This window comes from Buteo buteo, chromosome 2 (assembly GCF_964188355.1).
Source record: "Buteo buteo chromosome 2, bButBut1.hap1.1, whole genome shotgun sequence".
Classification (NCBI taxonomy): Eukaryota; Metazoa; Chordata; class Aves; order Accipitriformes; family Accipitridae; genus Buteo; species Buteo buteo.
This window is the reverse complement of record NC_134172.1, coordinates 55,777,838-55,795,524: the sequence shown is the minus strand read 5'-3', so window position 1 is coordinate 55,795,524 and position 17,687 is coordinate 55,777,838. Positions and strand designations below refer to the sequence as shown.

Sequence of the window (17,687 nt, the reverse complement as noted above, 5' to 3'; positions counted from 1 at the left end):
TACAAGTCTCAGTGCTGGGAAAATTTAGAAGAGAAAATTAATCCTTGTAATATTTAAACTGGAAAGCGACTTCTGTGAGTTTTGGATTCATATGCACTGCTGAGTAGAGACACTACTAACCCAACAGCTTTTAATTGCATCCAAACACAGCAACAGTGCTCTGGTATTATTTTAGCTCCAGTATAGTCCAAAAGATCAGAAGTCAGTTTTGTTAAGACAGTGCTCAGCAGCTTGCTGAGTGGAGCTAGTAAGTCCCAGCAAACAGATGACCTACAAAAACATTGTGGCAAAGCTAACGCAGATGTTGGTGTATTCAGTAGATATTAGGAATGTAAAACGTGTATAGGACAAAGTGCTGTTTCTCAGATTCTTAACAGTGGCTTCACTGCATAAGCTGGAGCGGCAATTCCTGGCTTGGGGACCTGTAGCAACAAGAGCGCTTTGGTCATATTTACCTCCCTTAAACACTCCCCTCTCATGGAACCTTGTTTTCACTGTTGTTCTCCTATATACAAACCCCATAAGTCAGTTAAACAAACGAACAAAACAAACCCCTTATGGTTACCACTGTCTACTATTCTATTTTCTTCCAGAAAAGCTAGGGCTTTTTTGTAGCAGGTGATTTTGCTGGGTTGCACCTTTATCAGCGTAAATGCCCCTCTCCATCTCTAAATCCATGCAACAGAAGGCACATTGTCAGGATAACTTACTGCAATTGAAACATATAAATCTTGTGTTTGTAAAAGCTAAGTGCAGGTCAGAATTGTACCAAATTAGTACACCTATCTAGGAGGTTTTAAATGTCAGGTTATAACAATGCTTAAATCTCAGGGGCTGTCAAGGTAGTGCATAGGATGAGTGCCAGATACAGCTTCCACATGGTAGGAGACTTTCTGTCATGATGCAATGGAAGCACTGGAATATTACTTGTGTTAAAACATTAAAATAGGAAAAACTTGGGAGGGAAGAGGGTGTTTACAATGGTTGTTCTTCCTCTTTAAGCTGTTTGGAAACCAAAAAACCCCACTAGAAATAGTTGTTTCTCCTTATGCTTAGAGAACAAAATTACTTGCTGTTACAAATGAGCAAAATTTGGTTTAATATTTTGCTTATGTCTTAATATTTAGGAACTGAACCAGTTCACCTAAAAACTGGCGAGAAGCTCCAAGTTGCTTGGGAAAAAATGAGCAAATCTAAGCACAATGGAATAGACCCTGAAGAATTAGTCAAAGAGTATGGCATTGACACCCTACGTCTTTACATTCTGTTTGCTGCTCCTCCAGAACAAGATATTTTGTGGGATGCTAAAAGTAAGTCAGATTGTTTCTGTTGTTTGTGTTTGGTTTGGTTTTTTCTAGTGTGTAAAATTTTAAACACAAAATTAATACAGATCTTGATGCCCAAGTTTTGGAACAATTGAATCAAAAAAGTATAATGAGCAGGTTTTATTGTTTGTTTCTTTTAAAAGAGAGCGGGTCACAAAGCTGTCACTGAGAGGCAGGCTTGCAAGATTATTGCAAGCAGCTTACCTCTTAGGAGCTAAAAGCATGTATGGAAAGTACTCTTAAGTGATATTTTTTTCTGCAAACTTGGACCTCATTCTCTTATTTTTTTATTAGTGGCGATTGATTGAAAATGATTGTTTCAAGATTATTTTCTTCATTATAAGCTGCTGCTTAAATCATACCGGTTTACAGATAAAACTTTGCAATATTTTATTATTTCCAGTATTTATACATGTATGCAATAGCTTTTGTAAGCTGGACTATGAAATAGTTCTTGGAATAATCTCATTAGAAGATAATCAGAGTTCCTAGTAACTAATATTTGTACGTACATGACATTTTTATGAGCTTATTTCTTGAACAAGATTTACCCTCCTACGCACTTATTTACTGCCATCATGCAATTTGTCACACTGACAGATTTTAATTTCTTTTATCTACTGTGGTTCATACTTTTTAATGTCTTATGCATACATTTAAATCTAGCCCTCTTGTTGCATAAGGCTTTAATAAAACACTCCATGCCTGGTACTTCTTCATTCTTTCTGGTGTTAGCTTCTTGCTACCTAGTTCAGCCTGCACTAAGCATTATTTCAGTTGGTATCTGTAAGTTGGTGTCTGTCACCCTTTACATACATATATGTTCATTTATCTATTATTGCATTATGGAATGTACTGGAGGAGTGGGCTTTATGACTTTTCTCACTTTACTTTCTGTCACCATGTAATCACAACCATACAGAGCTAGGCAGATGAAAGGGTCTCGTAAAAAAACCCGACAACTTGGAATCAAGCTTTAACTCCTGCATCCCTAACAGTACACAGGTACTTAATTCCCTCTGAAGCAGCTAATTCAGTGATGCACAATCTTTTTGCTGTACTTTTCCATCTTGAAAATGGGATAATTAAATTAGTGTGAGAATCGTGAGTACAGAATCTTAGTTGCAAAGTATACTAGAGCTTGGTTAAACATTTTTTAAGAAAGCTAAGCACATGCAGGTATAATGCTAGCAAAAATGCATTTAGTCATTCAAACCAACCTGTTTACCACTTGAGAAATGCAAAGAAGGATTTCGGAGTCGTGTCACGTTGGAAGAGTATTGGAAGACGTGAACAGAAGATGTCAGCAGCCTAAAGATACTTCCAGGGGAAAAAAAATGGGAAGTAGGTGAAAAGCATCTCTTAAATCTTTAAGCTTTGATCTAAATTTCTTAATGATAACAAACTAGTGAATGTTTAAATTGAAGAAATCAGGCAAGTTGTGGTGGGTTAACCTTGGCTGGAGGCCAGGTGCCCACCAAAACCACTCTATCACTTCCCTCCTCAGTTGAACAGCAGAGGAAAAATACAACGAAAGGCTTGTGGATCAAGATAAGGACAGAAAGAGATCACTCACCAATTACCATTACGGGCAAAACAGACTTGAATTGGGGGAAATTAATTTAATTTATTACCAATCAGTGAACAGGGTGAACAGCTTTATAATCTTCCCATCACAAATGAAGTTGTGTCAAAAGGTGGTACCAAGGATCACAGCCTATACTCGTTAGCGCAGTAGCATCTCGTAGCAACAAAAGTATATGTGATTTCTAAAATCAAATTTTAGAAGAAACATCTCAATTTAAAAAATGTGTGCATGCATGTATGTATATATGTATGTTTGTATTCTTCCACGAGTTTGAAGAATGAGAGCATGTAGAACTGTTTTGTTGAGTCATTAAAACACGAGGTGAGCATTCTAACATTGACATAACATAGGGTTATTTTACAGATATAGCAAATATTATTGGTTTATACATTTATATATTTAAACCAGCAAATACACATTTTAAAGTCATTGCAGAAAAATACTTTTGTTTTATCTTATTGATTTCTTTTCATTAAGGCAACCCAGCATTATTTGTAAAGGCATTTGCATTGACATTTTTCATTTAAAATACAGTTTTCTTTTTAAAAAATGTTTAATTCTAGCATTCAGTTTCTTTCTGCTTTTCTTTAAAGTTTTAGATTCATTCATTGTAACTGAAATTTGTTTCTGCAATCTTTCATTAATCTCAGCTGATGCTATGCCAGGTGTTCAGAGATGGCAGATGCGCCTCTGGGCGCTTGTAACCAAACTTATTGAAGCAAGGACTTCAGGAACCATGCCCAATCCTGAGCTTCTGAATAAGAAAGAGAAGGCTGAAGCCAGAAAGATCTGGGAGCAGAAGAATCTGGTGATTTCTGAGGTTAAAAGAAACACTTACATAGTTTGTAAATGACTAAATAAGTTGCTGCTTACGCTAAAACTGTGTGCTTGACTTAGAGCCAAAAGCTTTTTCCCCAGATGGGTAGCTCATAATTTTTAAGTGAATTACTCTGTACAAGTACTTTTATTTACCAACAAATTCTATGGGACAGAACTTTTTTGCAAAGTAGTAAGATTTGGATTGGCAAAATTTCTCTGCTTTGTGCCTCATTTAAAGGATGAAATGTTATGGCATTGAAATGTTATCAATTTGGGTTTCAAGTAACTCCACTTCCAGTAGCAAAGCTGTAGGTGAGTTATGCAGGTTATCCCTAACAAAAGCTTTTGATCTGTTTGTTTCACACCTCATTATGATGCCTGCTGTTTCATATAGAATGAAAAAAGTTGTTGATGAAAATATATTAGCATATCCTAAAAAAAAAAAATTACTGAAATGATTGTTCATCTCTTCTTATGTATTGTTTCATGCTGTGATTAGTGTCAATTCAGTTATCCAAGACTCAGAAGTTCTGAGACATAAATACCTGCAAAATTAACTTAAAATATTTTTCTACAGATAAAAACTTCTCCTGATTTAAACCCTGTGGTGAGGGACCTTATAGGTCTTTTAACAGACTTTAGAATTATAATCTTGCAATCTGTGGACAGGCTTTCACCAGCATAATTGGATTTACAAATATGAAGGCCTCTTGTAGGGGCAAATGGAAGATACTTTAGTAAAGGAAATAGAGGGTGATTACTAATACACACTTCTCATTGGCATTGATTGAAGCTTTTAAAATCCTGAAACAGAGGGAAAGCTAATCAACTGAATTTTTATGATTATTTTTTTCCCATACACATGTGATTGCATATCTGATGTGTTTGCATGCCAAAGTGATTTTCATGAAAGAGATAAGATGGGTGTGTTTCACAAATGGAAATCAACTATCAATAATTCTTTTTCATTTAAAAACCCAATATTCCATGTTTGAGAATTTTAAGTAATTAGTGACAGACCTTTTCTTCTAATACAAGGTAACAGAGTACTTCACAAAGGATCATTTGTTCAATGCAGCTATCTCCCGATTGATGAGCCTCACTAATATACTCCATGTAAGTACATGATATTAATGAAGGTATTTTTCTCTCAGACCCTGTTCCTGTAAGTCTTTATACAAAGGAGGAGCTGCCTGAACTATAGGTCCAGCTTTCCATAAGTCATTCACTGTCATAAACATTGCTACTAAGTCAAGAGCTTTGTTGAATTATTCACTTCAAAAGCAGCATGTTCTAGTATCACTGTGACCCTGAAACTCATGTTTTTGCAGGAAGACCTTGACGGTATTAGAGCCACTAGGTTCTGGTGTTTACGTCTGCATCCTGTAATTTCAGAAGGATACATTTTGTTTAGCTTTGTTCTTTGTTCTCTTTTGGTTTTAACCAAGTTGCACAGGTAGCTAGGTATAGCAGTACATTATAGAATTACCAAACATTCTCACTAAAAGAAAAGGGCTATTACTTGCAAGGAAAATCACACATAATCTTACGTTCCTCAGAAACAGCTTTCACCACTGAACTGTCTGCTAGTAATAGAGTTTGCAAATTCCCCTTTTTAAAACAAATGTAACAATAACTTAAGTCTTTAGCATTTTTTATTTAGATTATCTTGTTTATCAGCCAGTGGCAATAGAGCAAATACAATAAACTATTATTGTTATTTTTGTTACTACTCTTAGATCTGATTGAGCAATCCTTCAGGCATACAATGGTAACCTGATCTAGATGAGAAGTCATGAATCTGGATTTTTCAACTTCTCTATTGAAATAGCATTTTATACCTTATGGATTCCAGGGAGATTATTGGCAAAGTAAAGGAACTTAAAAGAAAGTTAAGTAGGGTGTGCGTCAGTGCTGTATTGAGGTAACTTAAGTCTGGGGTACTGTGTGTTGTTGGGAAGGTGACACATGGTTCTTTATCTCCAACTCAGTGATTCATATGCATTTTGGGCTGGTGGATGGTGATGAGTGAATGTTAAAAAAAAAAAAAAATAATAAAAATCAGTATCCTACAGAGAGCCAGATGTTTGAACACTGGCATATTTCTTGACCAGTGAAGTCAGTGCAGTATCTTTCAAGAACAAGTTTCCATATAGCATGCTGACACTTCCTCTTTTGCTCCCCTTTGAAAGGAGGAAGTGGGGAGGTGGGTGAAGATGAAATACAGAAAGCAGAGAGTAGTTACTAAAACTTACTCAAACCAAGTTTGCACTGAACTCATTAGTATCAGTGATAAGAAGATGTCTATGTCAAACAAATCACTGGTTTTGGAAAATTTTCTAGTAGATGGGAACGGGTGTTCACCATACTCACCAAATAATTCTCATAAGCTAACATGTATTGACATTTTTCTGTGCTGATTCATTAGAGGAGCAAATTACAAAATAAACGCAGAATCTGAATTTACCATGGGATGTAATCTCTCAAACAGGCAAAGAAGGAAAAAGTTAATCCAGCTACTTTTAGTGCTATATCTTTTCTATTAAGATAAAATAAATAGAGGAATGAAGGTTCAAATTTTGTCAGTCTAGCACCTTCTGCAAGAAATTGAAAATTTTCTAAACTAGAGAAGCTGACCACTTTACTAAAGCAATCTGGACATCAAACTGTAAAAGGCTGTGCTGCACTGTTCATTCCCAAAGCTTCCTTCAGCTTTAAAACCTCACTTTGTCATTAAATTCAGCTTTACTTAAGCCACTATAGGATCCTGTACAACTGAACCTCATCCCAACAAAACCCATGCTGCATTCAGCACAGTTTGACTCTCTTATACAAGTACTTCACCTCTCCTCAGATAGCTCTGGTTTTATCTAAGATTGCGCTTCTAGAAGAGGCAACACTCAAAATGTTTTTGAGGGCCACTGTTGGCCACGTGGCTCTGTGCTCAGCTCCTGTATTAGAGCAGATCCCCAAGGGTCTGCATCAGCCTCTTCAGGATCAGCTTCCAAGTGTTAGAAAGCAGCACTCTGTGACCAAGAGTTGCGATTTTAATTCTCCAGAACTTACCATAAGTTTCCAATTTATTGTGAAATTATGCTGTCCTAAGCATAGACATTGGTTTTGGATTTTATTACTGCATTTTTTTCTTAAACTACTTTCTCCCCACCTCAGAATATTAACAATTTATTTTCTTTTCCTTCTGTCTTTTCACTTAGCAAGCTTCTCGGCCTCTTATTCTCCACAGCACAGAATTTGAAGATGCTTTGGCTTCACTCTGCATTATGGTTGCACCTATGGCTCCACACATTGCATCAGAGATGTGGAAAGGTATTTACAGAAATAAACTCTTTATTGATGTTCCAGGAAAAAAGGTAAAAAGGTTGCAAAAGTGTCTTCAGCGTAGTACATGTGTCACTTAACCCTGAATTCTGCATCTGTCTTGTCCCTTTCTGTCATAATTCCTGAACAAACTTGAAGATTGTGGTGTTCCCAGATCTCTCTTTCTGCTTTAGTTTTTTTCCCCTTGCATAGAAAGGTGGATTTCTTGAGACTAGGCAGAGAAAGGGAGAAGGAAGGAAAAAAGTCAAGACAGGACTTGCATGAGGAATTCACATGTCAGCTGCTAGCTGCTCCGGCATCTGGATGGCAGTATTAAGAGCTGAATGTAAGGACAGAAACAGCCCTTTCTCAAACAACTGTTTCAGAGTCTTTGGACTGCAAATATTTTCTTTCAGGAATTCAGCCACAGTGAGCCATGTCAGAGGGCTGTATACTAAAAAGACTAAAAGAGTATTCAATAAAAACCCTACTCTTGTAGAATTCTCTAGAGACTGAGGGACGTTATGCTGCAAATTAACCTCTCGTGGAAAGTGGGAATGGTAGACAGGAAATCTTTTTTAAGATCTGTCATGCTTGTAAACCTTGAGTTCTGAATCCCAGGTGGGCTAAGTTGCGTGGTGCTGCTACAGTTAAAGCCTGTGAAATAAGAGACCTGCATGCCAGAGTTCAGCCATTGCCTTTAAGGTTTACTGGGAGAAGTCCCAAGACGTATGTGGGAAGATAGGAATATATTCTGCATTAAGACTGGCCACAAATTGCTATGTGGTTTTGGACCTAACATTAGCTTTTGGATGCTGTTTTAACAGTTTTATTTTCAACAGTTGTCCTAAAACTTCATGCATTCAAGTGTTTACAGAGCAGAGCTACTAAATTGCTTGTATTTCAGAGTTGTGCATGGCCCTGTAGTAATGTTACCTGCCGAAGAAAGGCTGCTCATGTTCAAAGCAATAACATAGGGACAGACTCTGCATACAGCAAGATATATTAGGGAGAGTGGGGTTTTTTTCTGTTTTCATTTCCAGTGTTTTTAAGATGTCATAATACAACCTTAATTGTTCAGAATAAAGAGTGGCATCAGACATCTGGAGAAAACTACTGGTCAATAATATCTTACAATATGAAGTACCGTCTAATTAAAATTATACTTAAAATGGAAGTAATTGCCATGACTTTGTTTTCTGCATTGGTTGAGATGGAGGCAGAAGAGGTCCAGGCTCATTACTTAAACAGACAGTGCCTTGTGAACTTTAAATTCAAATACATGTTAGGGAGTACAGGATTATCAGATATGTTTGATAAAATGACGACACTAGGATGTCTCAACTAACAACTTGTCAAAGGTAAAGCTTAATGGTGTAACGTTTTGAATGTTAGAGAAGGAAGTCTTTTCTTACTACTAAAATCACTGGAGAATGAGAATGATAAAACATTTGCTGGATCTCTTTCTGATGTAAGAATGAAAAGGTAGCATATAAAAATTGGGAGCATATTGTCCTCACCTTCTGTCTGCATTTAAAGATAAAATTTTGCTTGTGTGGCTCAAAGACTGTGCATTGTAGTTCAGTGCAACTAGCACACAAAAACATTGTGTGGTGTTTATTACCTGAAGAATGTTATGACTAAACATGAAAATCACAGTCTCTTTTAGCATGATCATCATTACATTACATCAAACTTATTAAACTATTTTATCAGGAGAATGTATGTACATTTAACTACTGCGTTGTAGTAAGAAGTCTGTATTATTTTGAAATAGCCAACATCTAGTAATTCTGTCCTGGGATTGGGATTTCTGGTGAAAAATGTCCAACTGTTGTGTAGAGGAAGATTCCCCAAGTTCATGCTCTGAATTGGAATCTGGTTCCACCAACTCTTGTTGCTCTTCTGATGTAACCAATTTCTTAAACTTTATTATGTATAGGTGATGATGCTTTCTTATTTTAAATAATTTTGATTAAAAAAAATCAACCTTTCTAAATACTCTATTTAGTTTTCTTTGTGCTTTAGTTCTCCATATCCACACTTACAATAAGTCTCTCTTTTTGTACCTTGGCTTTGCATCTAAATGTAGGGATAGTGCTGCTTCCTCTCTTGTAAACTAGTCAGGAAAAGGATTTTGTATATTATTAGCTCTATAAGTAGCACCTGTAGCAGTGGACCCCCCCACTCTGGTGGAAGCCTCTGTCTGCTGCCAATAATAAACAACACATAAGCAATGTATTTATAATTAAATACTGACATTTCATTCTAAAATAACTTGTACGCAGCCTTTACATTTTGTTTGATTTAGTGATTAAAAGGAGGAGCATTTTTCTTTCTACAGGGGAAAATGAAACTGGGAAACTTGGAAGCTATGTAGTTATTATCGAACAGATAATTTTGCAGTTGAGTAGGAAGGCTGGTAGGAACAGTGACTTAGGTTAACTCTGAACCACATTATGCTTCCTTGTGTATTTAAGCTTTTTTTGAAGAAAAAGGATTTTGCTTTCTTTTTAGTGTTTCTCATTAGAAAGTGTTTACTACATAATGACATATGCTTAATATTAATTTTACTACAGCCTTAAAAGAGAGAGAAGAAAAGAGCATTCTCATTAATTCCAACTGTTTGCATTGTGCTTCACAGGATGAATAATACTTTTAATGTTGCATTGTAATCTCTCCTTTTATGCTTTTCTGATCACTGATTATTGTCAAGAAACATTTAAGAAGAAATTACAATAGAATTTAAAACTAAATGTGAAATAATGACAACCCATAATAAGACCCTGACTTAAGGTATTGTATTAAGTTAATTCTGCCAAAGATTTGAAGGCAGTTAAACCACAGAACTATAGAACTTTCTGGCTAGGATGAGGCTTTGTGGAGGTAATAAAGTAACTTTTGACAACTGGAAGCTCTTCCGCAGGTGCAAATAGTATTTTTTTCAGTTGAAATGACAGGTGTTCTGGAAATCGAAAAAAATCAGCCAATCTTTCTTCCTTTTCTAGTTTTGGAATAAAAAGCTAGGCAAAAGAGGCTAGTATCTATAAATATTAAACTCTTGAAGGCTCTGATTTCCAAAAATATCTAACACTGTTAGTTTTATTCAGTAATTACATTAATATTCTCCTTTGCTCAAAAAAACAATGTTTAACTGCAAAACATATGATAAATTTTAAGTATCTAACAGATTTTCTTAAGTAATTACATTCTGAATGCATTTATATTTAAATAGCAAAAAATTCTTTTTTGCATCTTGATTTCCATTTCAATCTAAAAGCTATTTGACATGGATGACAATGAAATGTAAAAAAAAAAAGTTATGAAACAGTGTTTTCTAATACAATAGCTTGTAAAAATTAAAACTAAGTGTATAAATGTGTATATAGGTATCCTCTTGGTTAGCAAAGAAGTTCTTTACAGCTGGATTTAACTGCAAACCAGTCCATCTTAATGATTACCAACTAATGAAAAGACTAGGAAAACTACAAGGATTATTTTAGAGTGTTAATTAAAGATGCTTTTTTGACATTTTAAGTAAGGACTAGCATCAGTGACGTAAGTAATTTTGATTGTAGTAATGCTATCCTGCTTTGCAAGAGTTGCATCAGAGTTGATTTGAAATTTTAGCTTTTTAGTCCACTATGTTTTCTTTGTTAGTTTGTTGATGAACTTTGCAAACTCAGAACTGCAGTTTGATATCCTGAGGATGCTTCTGACGTAATGTGCAACTTTTAAGTATAATTAAAGTAAAATTAGATAGATTCAAGGTACAGCAAGTTTTGTTCTTCTGCAGCTGAAGAATTATTCTCCCATGGGGTTTAGTTTGTATGTGACCATCTTGTTTTCATGCATCAGGTAGAAATTAAGAGTTTGGTCTCTTTGTGAGCTGGCTGAAGAGCATACTTCGGTATTGGCAGTACATATTTCCAGTTTGAGTGAAGGAAAAGCTGCTTGAATGCTCTTTGAGCAGTGCCTCACCTTTCAGCAGCTGAACAATTATAACCCGGTATTTTGTTTGTGAAGGAGTTCTTTCTCCCGCTTAGAGGAGGAACAGTTTTCAGTATTTTGGTGTGTCAACCTAATGGTCTTAATTGTGCAGTGAATACACTGGTTTATCGCTTAATAACATAAAAAGCAACTGTAGCCCCTCAGTGTGGGAAGAGTTCATCCGGTTGATATCTTGGCAGTTTATGAACACTAACAGGATGAGGAAATCTGTTTCCTTCCTGAAACCTTGTATCTGAGGAATATACAGACACCATTTGAGACATTTTGGGTTTTTTTTAGTTTGTAGTAGTACAGTATTGTGCTGTTCAGACAAGGATATGAAACTGCTTATTGTGAGTTGTTAAATTTTTATTAGATACGGCACATGAAAGATATATACTGATGATAAACACATCTTAAGTTATATTGAAATTAAATATAATTATTGGAATTTGTAATGGTGTAATTGTCTTGGCAGCATTTTAACTGTCATTGCAATAGCTCTTTTGCAAGAATTTCTTTGAATTCAGTCCTTGCTGAAGAAGGCTTCTTTAAAGAATAGAGCTGACTAGAAGCTAATTGATGTTGCAGATTTTAATTGAAAATCTGAATGCAGAAATCCCTCTTCACAAATCTGAGAAGAAACACAATTTGGAATTAAAAAAATATTTTTTGCCTCCAAGAGTAATAACCTGAAGTGAAAGATAGTAAGTTTTTACAAATGGAGGAAGGCAGATCATTTTCAGAAGGTTAAAAGGATTCACATGGAGTTTGCTGAATTGGAAACAGATTCTAGAGTTAGCTTTTAGTAACCCAGGCTTTTCACAACCCACCTTGGTGCTCCACAGCTCTCACTAGGAAACATAAAATGAATCCCCTGGTACTGTATTGAGTACATGTAAATTTTCCTGACTTAACCCAGTTCTGTACTACTATACCAGTAATATAATAACAGTTTTTCTCAGAGCTGTCTGGAAACAGCTGTTACTGTCTTGCTGTCATTTCTTTGAGATTGCAGACCATTTCACATATGACTGACAGACATATTCCTCCTGAGCTGCAGAAAGGTATTTCGGATATGCAGCTTGCCTGAATCTGTCAAATAGGAAGAGTCATTAAATAGTAAAAAAGCATATCAAGAACGAAGTAACCTGGCAACCATCCTGTCCTTGGAAGAGACTGCAGAGGGGAGTAAGATACTGACCCAGAATGCATCTGCACGTACCCTTATACACTCCCACTCTGAGCTGTTTAAAAACTTGACCTGCTTGTCTGATAGTGTGGTGGATTTTTGCTTAACACAGATTTCTATTGGTTTGATTTTGCTAAATCCAAAAGGTATCAGCATTTGGATAACGCACCCTCATAGTCACCTTACACTGCTCCCACTGATTTTCTAACAGGAAATACAAGGAGATCCCTCATCCTAAACTCTGAATCTGGCGTTGCTTCAGCTGCCTTCGCTAACTTCCTTTTGATGCCCATTAAGACTTCTGTCCTCCTTGCCTTTTCTGCTTTGTTAACCTCTCTGTGCCGGCGTTTGTCCCATGCCAGCTCTTACTCAGTTTACTCCATAATCACATCTGTTTCTCTTGCCTACGTAATTTTGTGTCCAACTAGTTGCACTATTGCTGGAATTTTACTGATAACTGTTTCTAGTGCTTTTTTTCTGTAAGACTAGAATTTCCGTGCTGTCCTAACACCTTGATGATATACGATTGCTTCCACATCTTCCTTCTTGAGTCTCTTTAATATGAGAATCTGTTCTTCCCTGCCAAATAGCACCTTAGGGGAAGTATTATGCTTATGAAATACTCATATAATGCTACTAAAACATTGCCATGAGCTGAAATGTTGTTAGTCTTGTCCTGTCCTCTCCTTCTCTCAACTCACTCATTTACAGTAACATAATACACATTTAACTTGGTGTTTTAACTTGGGCTCCAATGCTGTGAGTTACTGGTTAGGGAAACCTTGTTCTCATATTAGCTTGCTAGTCAGTAAAGTCCACTGAAGCAGATCTCAATAGCAGGATGAGGGCTTCAGATTGAGCGCAAGTATTGTGTTTGATCTGTCCTCTATGGCTGTACAGATGTATACATATAAGTAAGCAAAAATGTATTCAGTTGGCTTTGTCCTACATCTGCAAGGGAATCTATAGCCATAAAAGCAAAATACATCAAAAAAAATATAAAGCAAAATGCACACTGCTTCATAAAGTGCACTTTACTAGGTACTTTCCAGTACAATAAGACAGTAAAACAGGTTTTTAATGTTTCCACAATAAAAGTCTGTGAAATGGACAGTTTATAACTTCTCAAACAGTGCCTTTGTGTAGTGTCTCAGAATCAAATGGGAACGCTGGAGGAGGGCTCTGTCTGGGTCCTGACACGTGGACCGTCACCATTCTGGATCATCGCAATGAAGTTTCTGGTCTTGTGTGTGTTGCATTTTGAAAATACAAACCAAATCATTGTGTTTTCTGTGTTCTACAGCTCACAAAATGTGAATTAAGGCAGGAAGCCAAACAGGCAACGTAACTAAAACCTTCGTTTTGGTTTCCTGTCAAACTGTTTTCTGAAACTAGTTCTGTTGACTTTTGCACTTTTTTAATACGGATGAGCTCATAGCTCATTTTGTAGCAAGAAAACGAACCAAAGTATCGACATTGTGCTTAGTCACACTTTATCTGCTTCAGAATACGTTTTAATTTTTTTTATTAGTAGGTGTGTTAGGACTGACAGCTTCCACAGGGATTAAGAGTGACACTGGTTTTGCTTTAATAGATAGAAGCTCTTGACTTACATCAGAAAGTGGTTTTTAAATATTTTGAAGAATCCATTTCAACAGGAAAATAAGGAGTGGCAAGTATGCATGATTCTGCCACAAGGCATGTGATCAGTTGGAAAGCAATGAGCTCATCTGGCTGTTCAAAAGCCAAAAAGGGAAGAATCTAGCAGCTGTTGTCTTTAAAGTCAATGTGATAGTGAATCACCAAGCAAAGATATTTTTTTTCTGCTTGAGTTCCTATCTTTTACTCTTTCAGTTCCTGAGCTACTGTTGCAAGAGAAAAAAATACACAAAACCAGATCCACTGAAGTGTTTTAATCAATTATTTACTGAATAAGATTGTGGCTTAGTTGTTATTCTTGGGAAATGTGCACGTTCTTGCTTGCCATTAGAAATAGTTCCCATTGGTCCACCCCAGTGCCCCTTGCTGAATCATTCAGCAAATAACAAGGCTGTGTGTCATTTTACCAAAGTGCTTTGTCTGAAAAAGTGCTGACAAAAATCTGGCAGATTTTTCTGGAGGAAGTTGCGTTCTCTTTATGTCTCTGCTGTTATTCCCAGTCTTAACCTAAACAATCCAGCTAGGTAAATGAATGTGTGTATTACGTGTGGTTGGTTTTGCTCCTGTGTCTGCCGTTGTGCTGTGGTTTTGAAGAGCTTCAGGTACCTCAGTCTCAATGGTGGATCTTGTGTTACGGGTTTTCTTCATGCTCTTGCTGGAGTTGCCCTAAACCAGATGAGATTTCACATACATTTTGCAGTTTTGGAGTAAGCCTGTGCTTACAAGAAGTTTTAGTCTGTATTCTTATTCATACACAGAGAATGTTTTTAATTTAAAAATCCCCTGCCTTTGTGAGAATCACAAGAGCAATCATCATCAATATTGATCATATCTGACAGTCTCTTGTTAAGTGAAATCTTTTTATTTTGTCATACAGCTGGAGTAAACAGCAACATAAATCCCACTCAGAAGCTTTTATTCAGTTAAAGAATGCAGCTTCAGAATGAATTGCATCCTATTCTCCTATTATTCAAACAAATCAGGAATGAATTGTCTTGGGAAGAGCAAGCCTATTTAATAAAAGGGCATCACTTATAGCCATTTTAGGAGGTTTTTTAAAATAAAATCAAAGGATAAAGTGTTTCAGAATGTACGTCTCATAAGAAGGAAAGCAAGCTGTGCAAGGTATTCTTACGTAGCACCTTTAATTTGTGAGAAAATAGATACTTCACAAAATATGAAAAAATCTTGCAAGTAGCTTGACTTGCAAATTTAGAAACTACCCAGCATATTAAAGATGGTAAAATAATAAGCCATAATTGTTTATCATTTTGATTGAGTTGTTAGTAAAATTTTAATCAAACTGGTGGTTTTATTGAAAAAAAAATCAGTATTATGATTGACTTCCAGAAGTAGAGGTCAGCTTGTGCTGCAGTATTACAATTTAAAGTAATAAACAGTGGTCTTCTGTGCTTTTGGCAAAGTTATGGAGTGCTAATGAAATCTAAAATGGGCCCACATTGTTCATGTTAGCATCCCTACACATGGTATAAAACAAGCACTTCAAAGATATATATCTTTCTGTTTATAATGTGCTCTATGCTAATCTAAACAATGTTATTTCCTCCAAAGGGACTTGCTTTTAAAGTCAACTTTATTCTGTTCTTATTTATCAAATGAATTCCAAAGATCTAATGTTCTGGTTACAGTACAGCTAAATGTTTGACTGGTTTCATTTTCCAGGTTTGGCACATATGCAGAATAAACTTTGTACTCATCATCACTGGGATGCTGATGTGCTGCATCAATCCTGGCCCGAAGTAGACCCAGAGTTCCTTCAGCCGTCAGATGTTGTGGAGATGTCTGTTCTGGTATGAGCATTTTCATGTATTTTCAGTGGTGGCCAACTAATGCATTACGAGCTCAGAGGATGACAAAATTTGTGCTCTGGTGGAAGTCAGTTCCCTTTTTACGTGGCTCAGTGAAAGGTCAGCTAGAATAGAAGCTGCAATTACCATTGTGCTGAGTAATTAAAATGGTCTCCTAAATGAAAAAATGTAGCAAATCTAGAAGGGAGACAATCTAAATATAAATCTTTTTGAGTGACTGAATATTAGTACCTGTGGAGATTTGACCAATGCAGGGCTGTGGGCAAGGATAGTACAGTCAAAACTACGATCAAAATACAGGTCCCTCCAGATTTTTTGCCAAACAGTGCATTTAGGAACTTGCCCCTGTACAAAAATGTGTAATTAGGTGACATTTCTCGTGGTACCTGTAGTGCTTTGGTTGCCTAATACAACCTATCATAAGCTGGGTTAAGTTACTGTGATTTTTGCCAAATTATGTTTCCCATCTGCCTCGGAACGAACTTCTGGCACATTTCAGCAGAGCATATTTGCAGGAATGAGGTTGAAGAAAAACAGGTATCTTTGGTAATATTATAACTGCATTCTGGTTTCTCTTTGAGCTCTGACACCTTTGTGGTCTAGGGAAAGAGCTGGCAGTTCAGTAGAAGAGTGGACATATAACTACAAATAGTCAACCGGTAATTCTGCAACGTGTGTGTGTGCACATGCACAGTGTAGGTCACTGTCTTTTTTTCCCACATCTCTAGTTAACTAGCCTGTAATCAGCATGCTCCCAGGCATCGTTTATCATTCGATAGTGCACAGTAGCAGCAAGTGCCACTGCAGGCCATAGAGGGACTGCCTGGAGCCAAGGGCGTGGGTTCCATGAGTAGTGTCTCAGCTCTTCCATCAACTGACTCCTGGTCAATTTGCATTCAAGTTCTTCATGCCTAGGTGTTATGATGGTCTGTAATGTCGTAGTTGCATACTATTAGATCTGCAGGACTCCTGCCTTTTTCATTATTCACCAAAGAATAACCTTTAATATACCATGCAGACATTCTAAACTTAAATGTTTTAAATTAAATTAAATGTTTCAACTTAAATGCTTTTTGTGTTTCTGGATATTGAAAGAGACAGAGCCTCTAGAAGAAATGTCATTTGGTCATGTAAAACTGCATGTTCCCTCTGTCTGTGTGTAAAAGAAAAACAGAAGCAATGCATTTCATCTGTATTTTATTGTGTTAGCTCCTTTGGGTAGAAGTAGTAAGGCAGTTCAGTTACTTTCGTTCAGCTGGATTTTTTTGAGGAGGGAAGAGATTGGCTGGATTTAGGGGAAGTCATATTGCTGTAGGTTTTTGTAATCAAAGTATCTTTGCAAATAATTTCATATCTTGCCAGATCTCTCAGTTGGTCCACTTGAATAGAATGAGAAATGCTGCTAAAACACTAAATTTTCTAACATTCAACATACCTACTTAGCAGAGGCCACAGAGTATGTATTTTTTGAGGAAATTTTCAATTGTCATGTTTTCCCAAACCAAGGAGAAGGACTTAAGTGCCAGCTGGGGTTAATAGCAGACTTAGCCTAATATTTACTGTGGGTTTATTGCTTGCTTGCTTGCTTGCTTGCTTGCTTTAAGTGATAAGCATTTATTTATACAAGTAAAAAGGTCATATATCCACGAAAATCTTCACGGAGGTATGATCACTTTGCTCAAGCTTAAAATAAACCTTCACCTTCAAACACAGCTAGCAAACATCTTAAATGCCAGTGTTCAGTTTATAAGGAAGTCATGAATGAGAAATTGTGTAATTATAGAAGCTTCTCTGCAATTGTGGTTAAAGCAAACATGTTATTAAACTTATCTCTAAAATAAAAATTTCAGCAATACAGGGAAAATTCTGAACTCAATGTTTTTAAGACTACACAACTGAACGTGAAAATGCCTAAGCATTTCACTGATATTTTTCTGCTGACATTAAAAACTTACTTCTCAAAAAAA

The 17,687-nt window shown here is 36.4% G+C and overlaps 1 protein-coding gene across 1 annotated transcript in view; it reads left to right on the top strand.

Moving 5' to 3' along the window:
* LARS2 (leucyl-tRNA synthetase 2, mitochondrial) overlaps nt 1–17,687 on the top strand; it is a 91,735-nt gene that overhangs the window by 66,467 nt on the left and 7,581 nt on the right. The window contains exons 16-20 of the mRNA XM_075055386.1: nt 1,128–1,310; nt 3,564–3,733; nt 4,771–4,848; nt 6,948–7,059; nt 15,575–15,702. Of these exons, the coding sequence (XP_074911487.1) occupies nt 1,128–1,310; nt 3,564–3,733; nt 4,771–4,848; nt 6,948–7,059; nt 15,575–15,702 (671 nt within the window). The remainder of the gene's footprint in view (nt 1–1,127; nt 1,311–3,563; nt 3,734–4,770; nt 4,849–6,947; nt 7,060–15,574; nt 15,703–17,687) is intronic.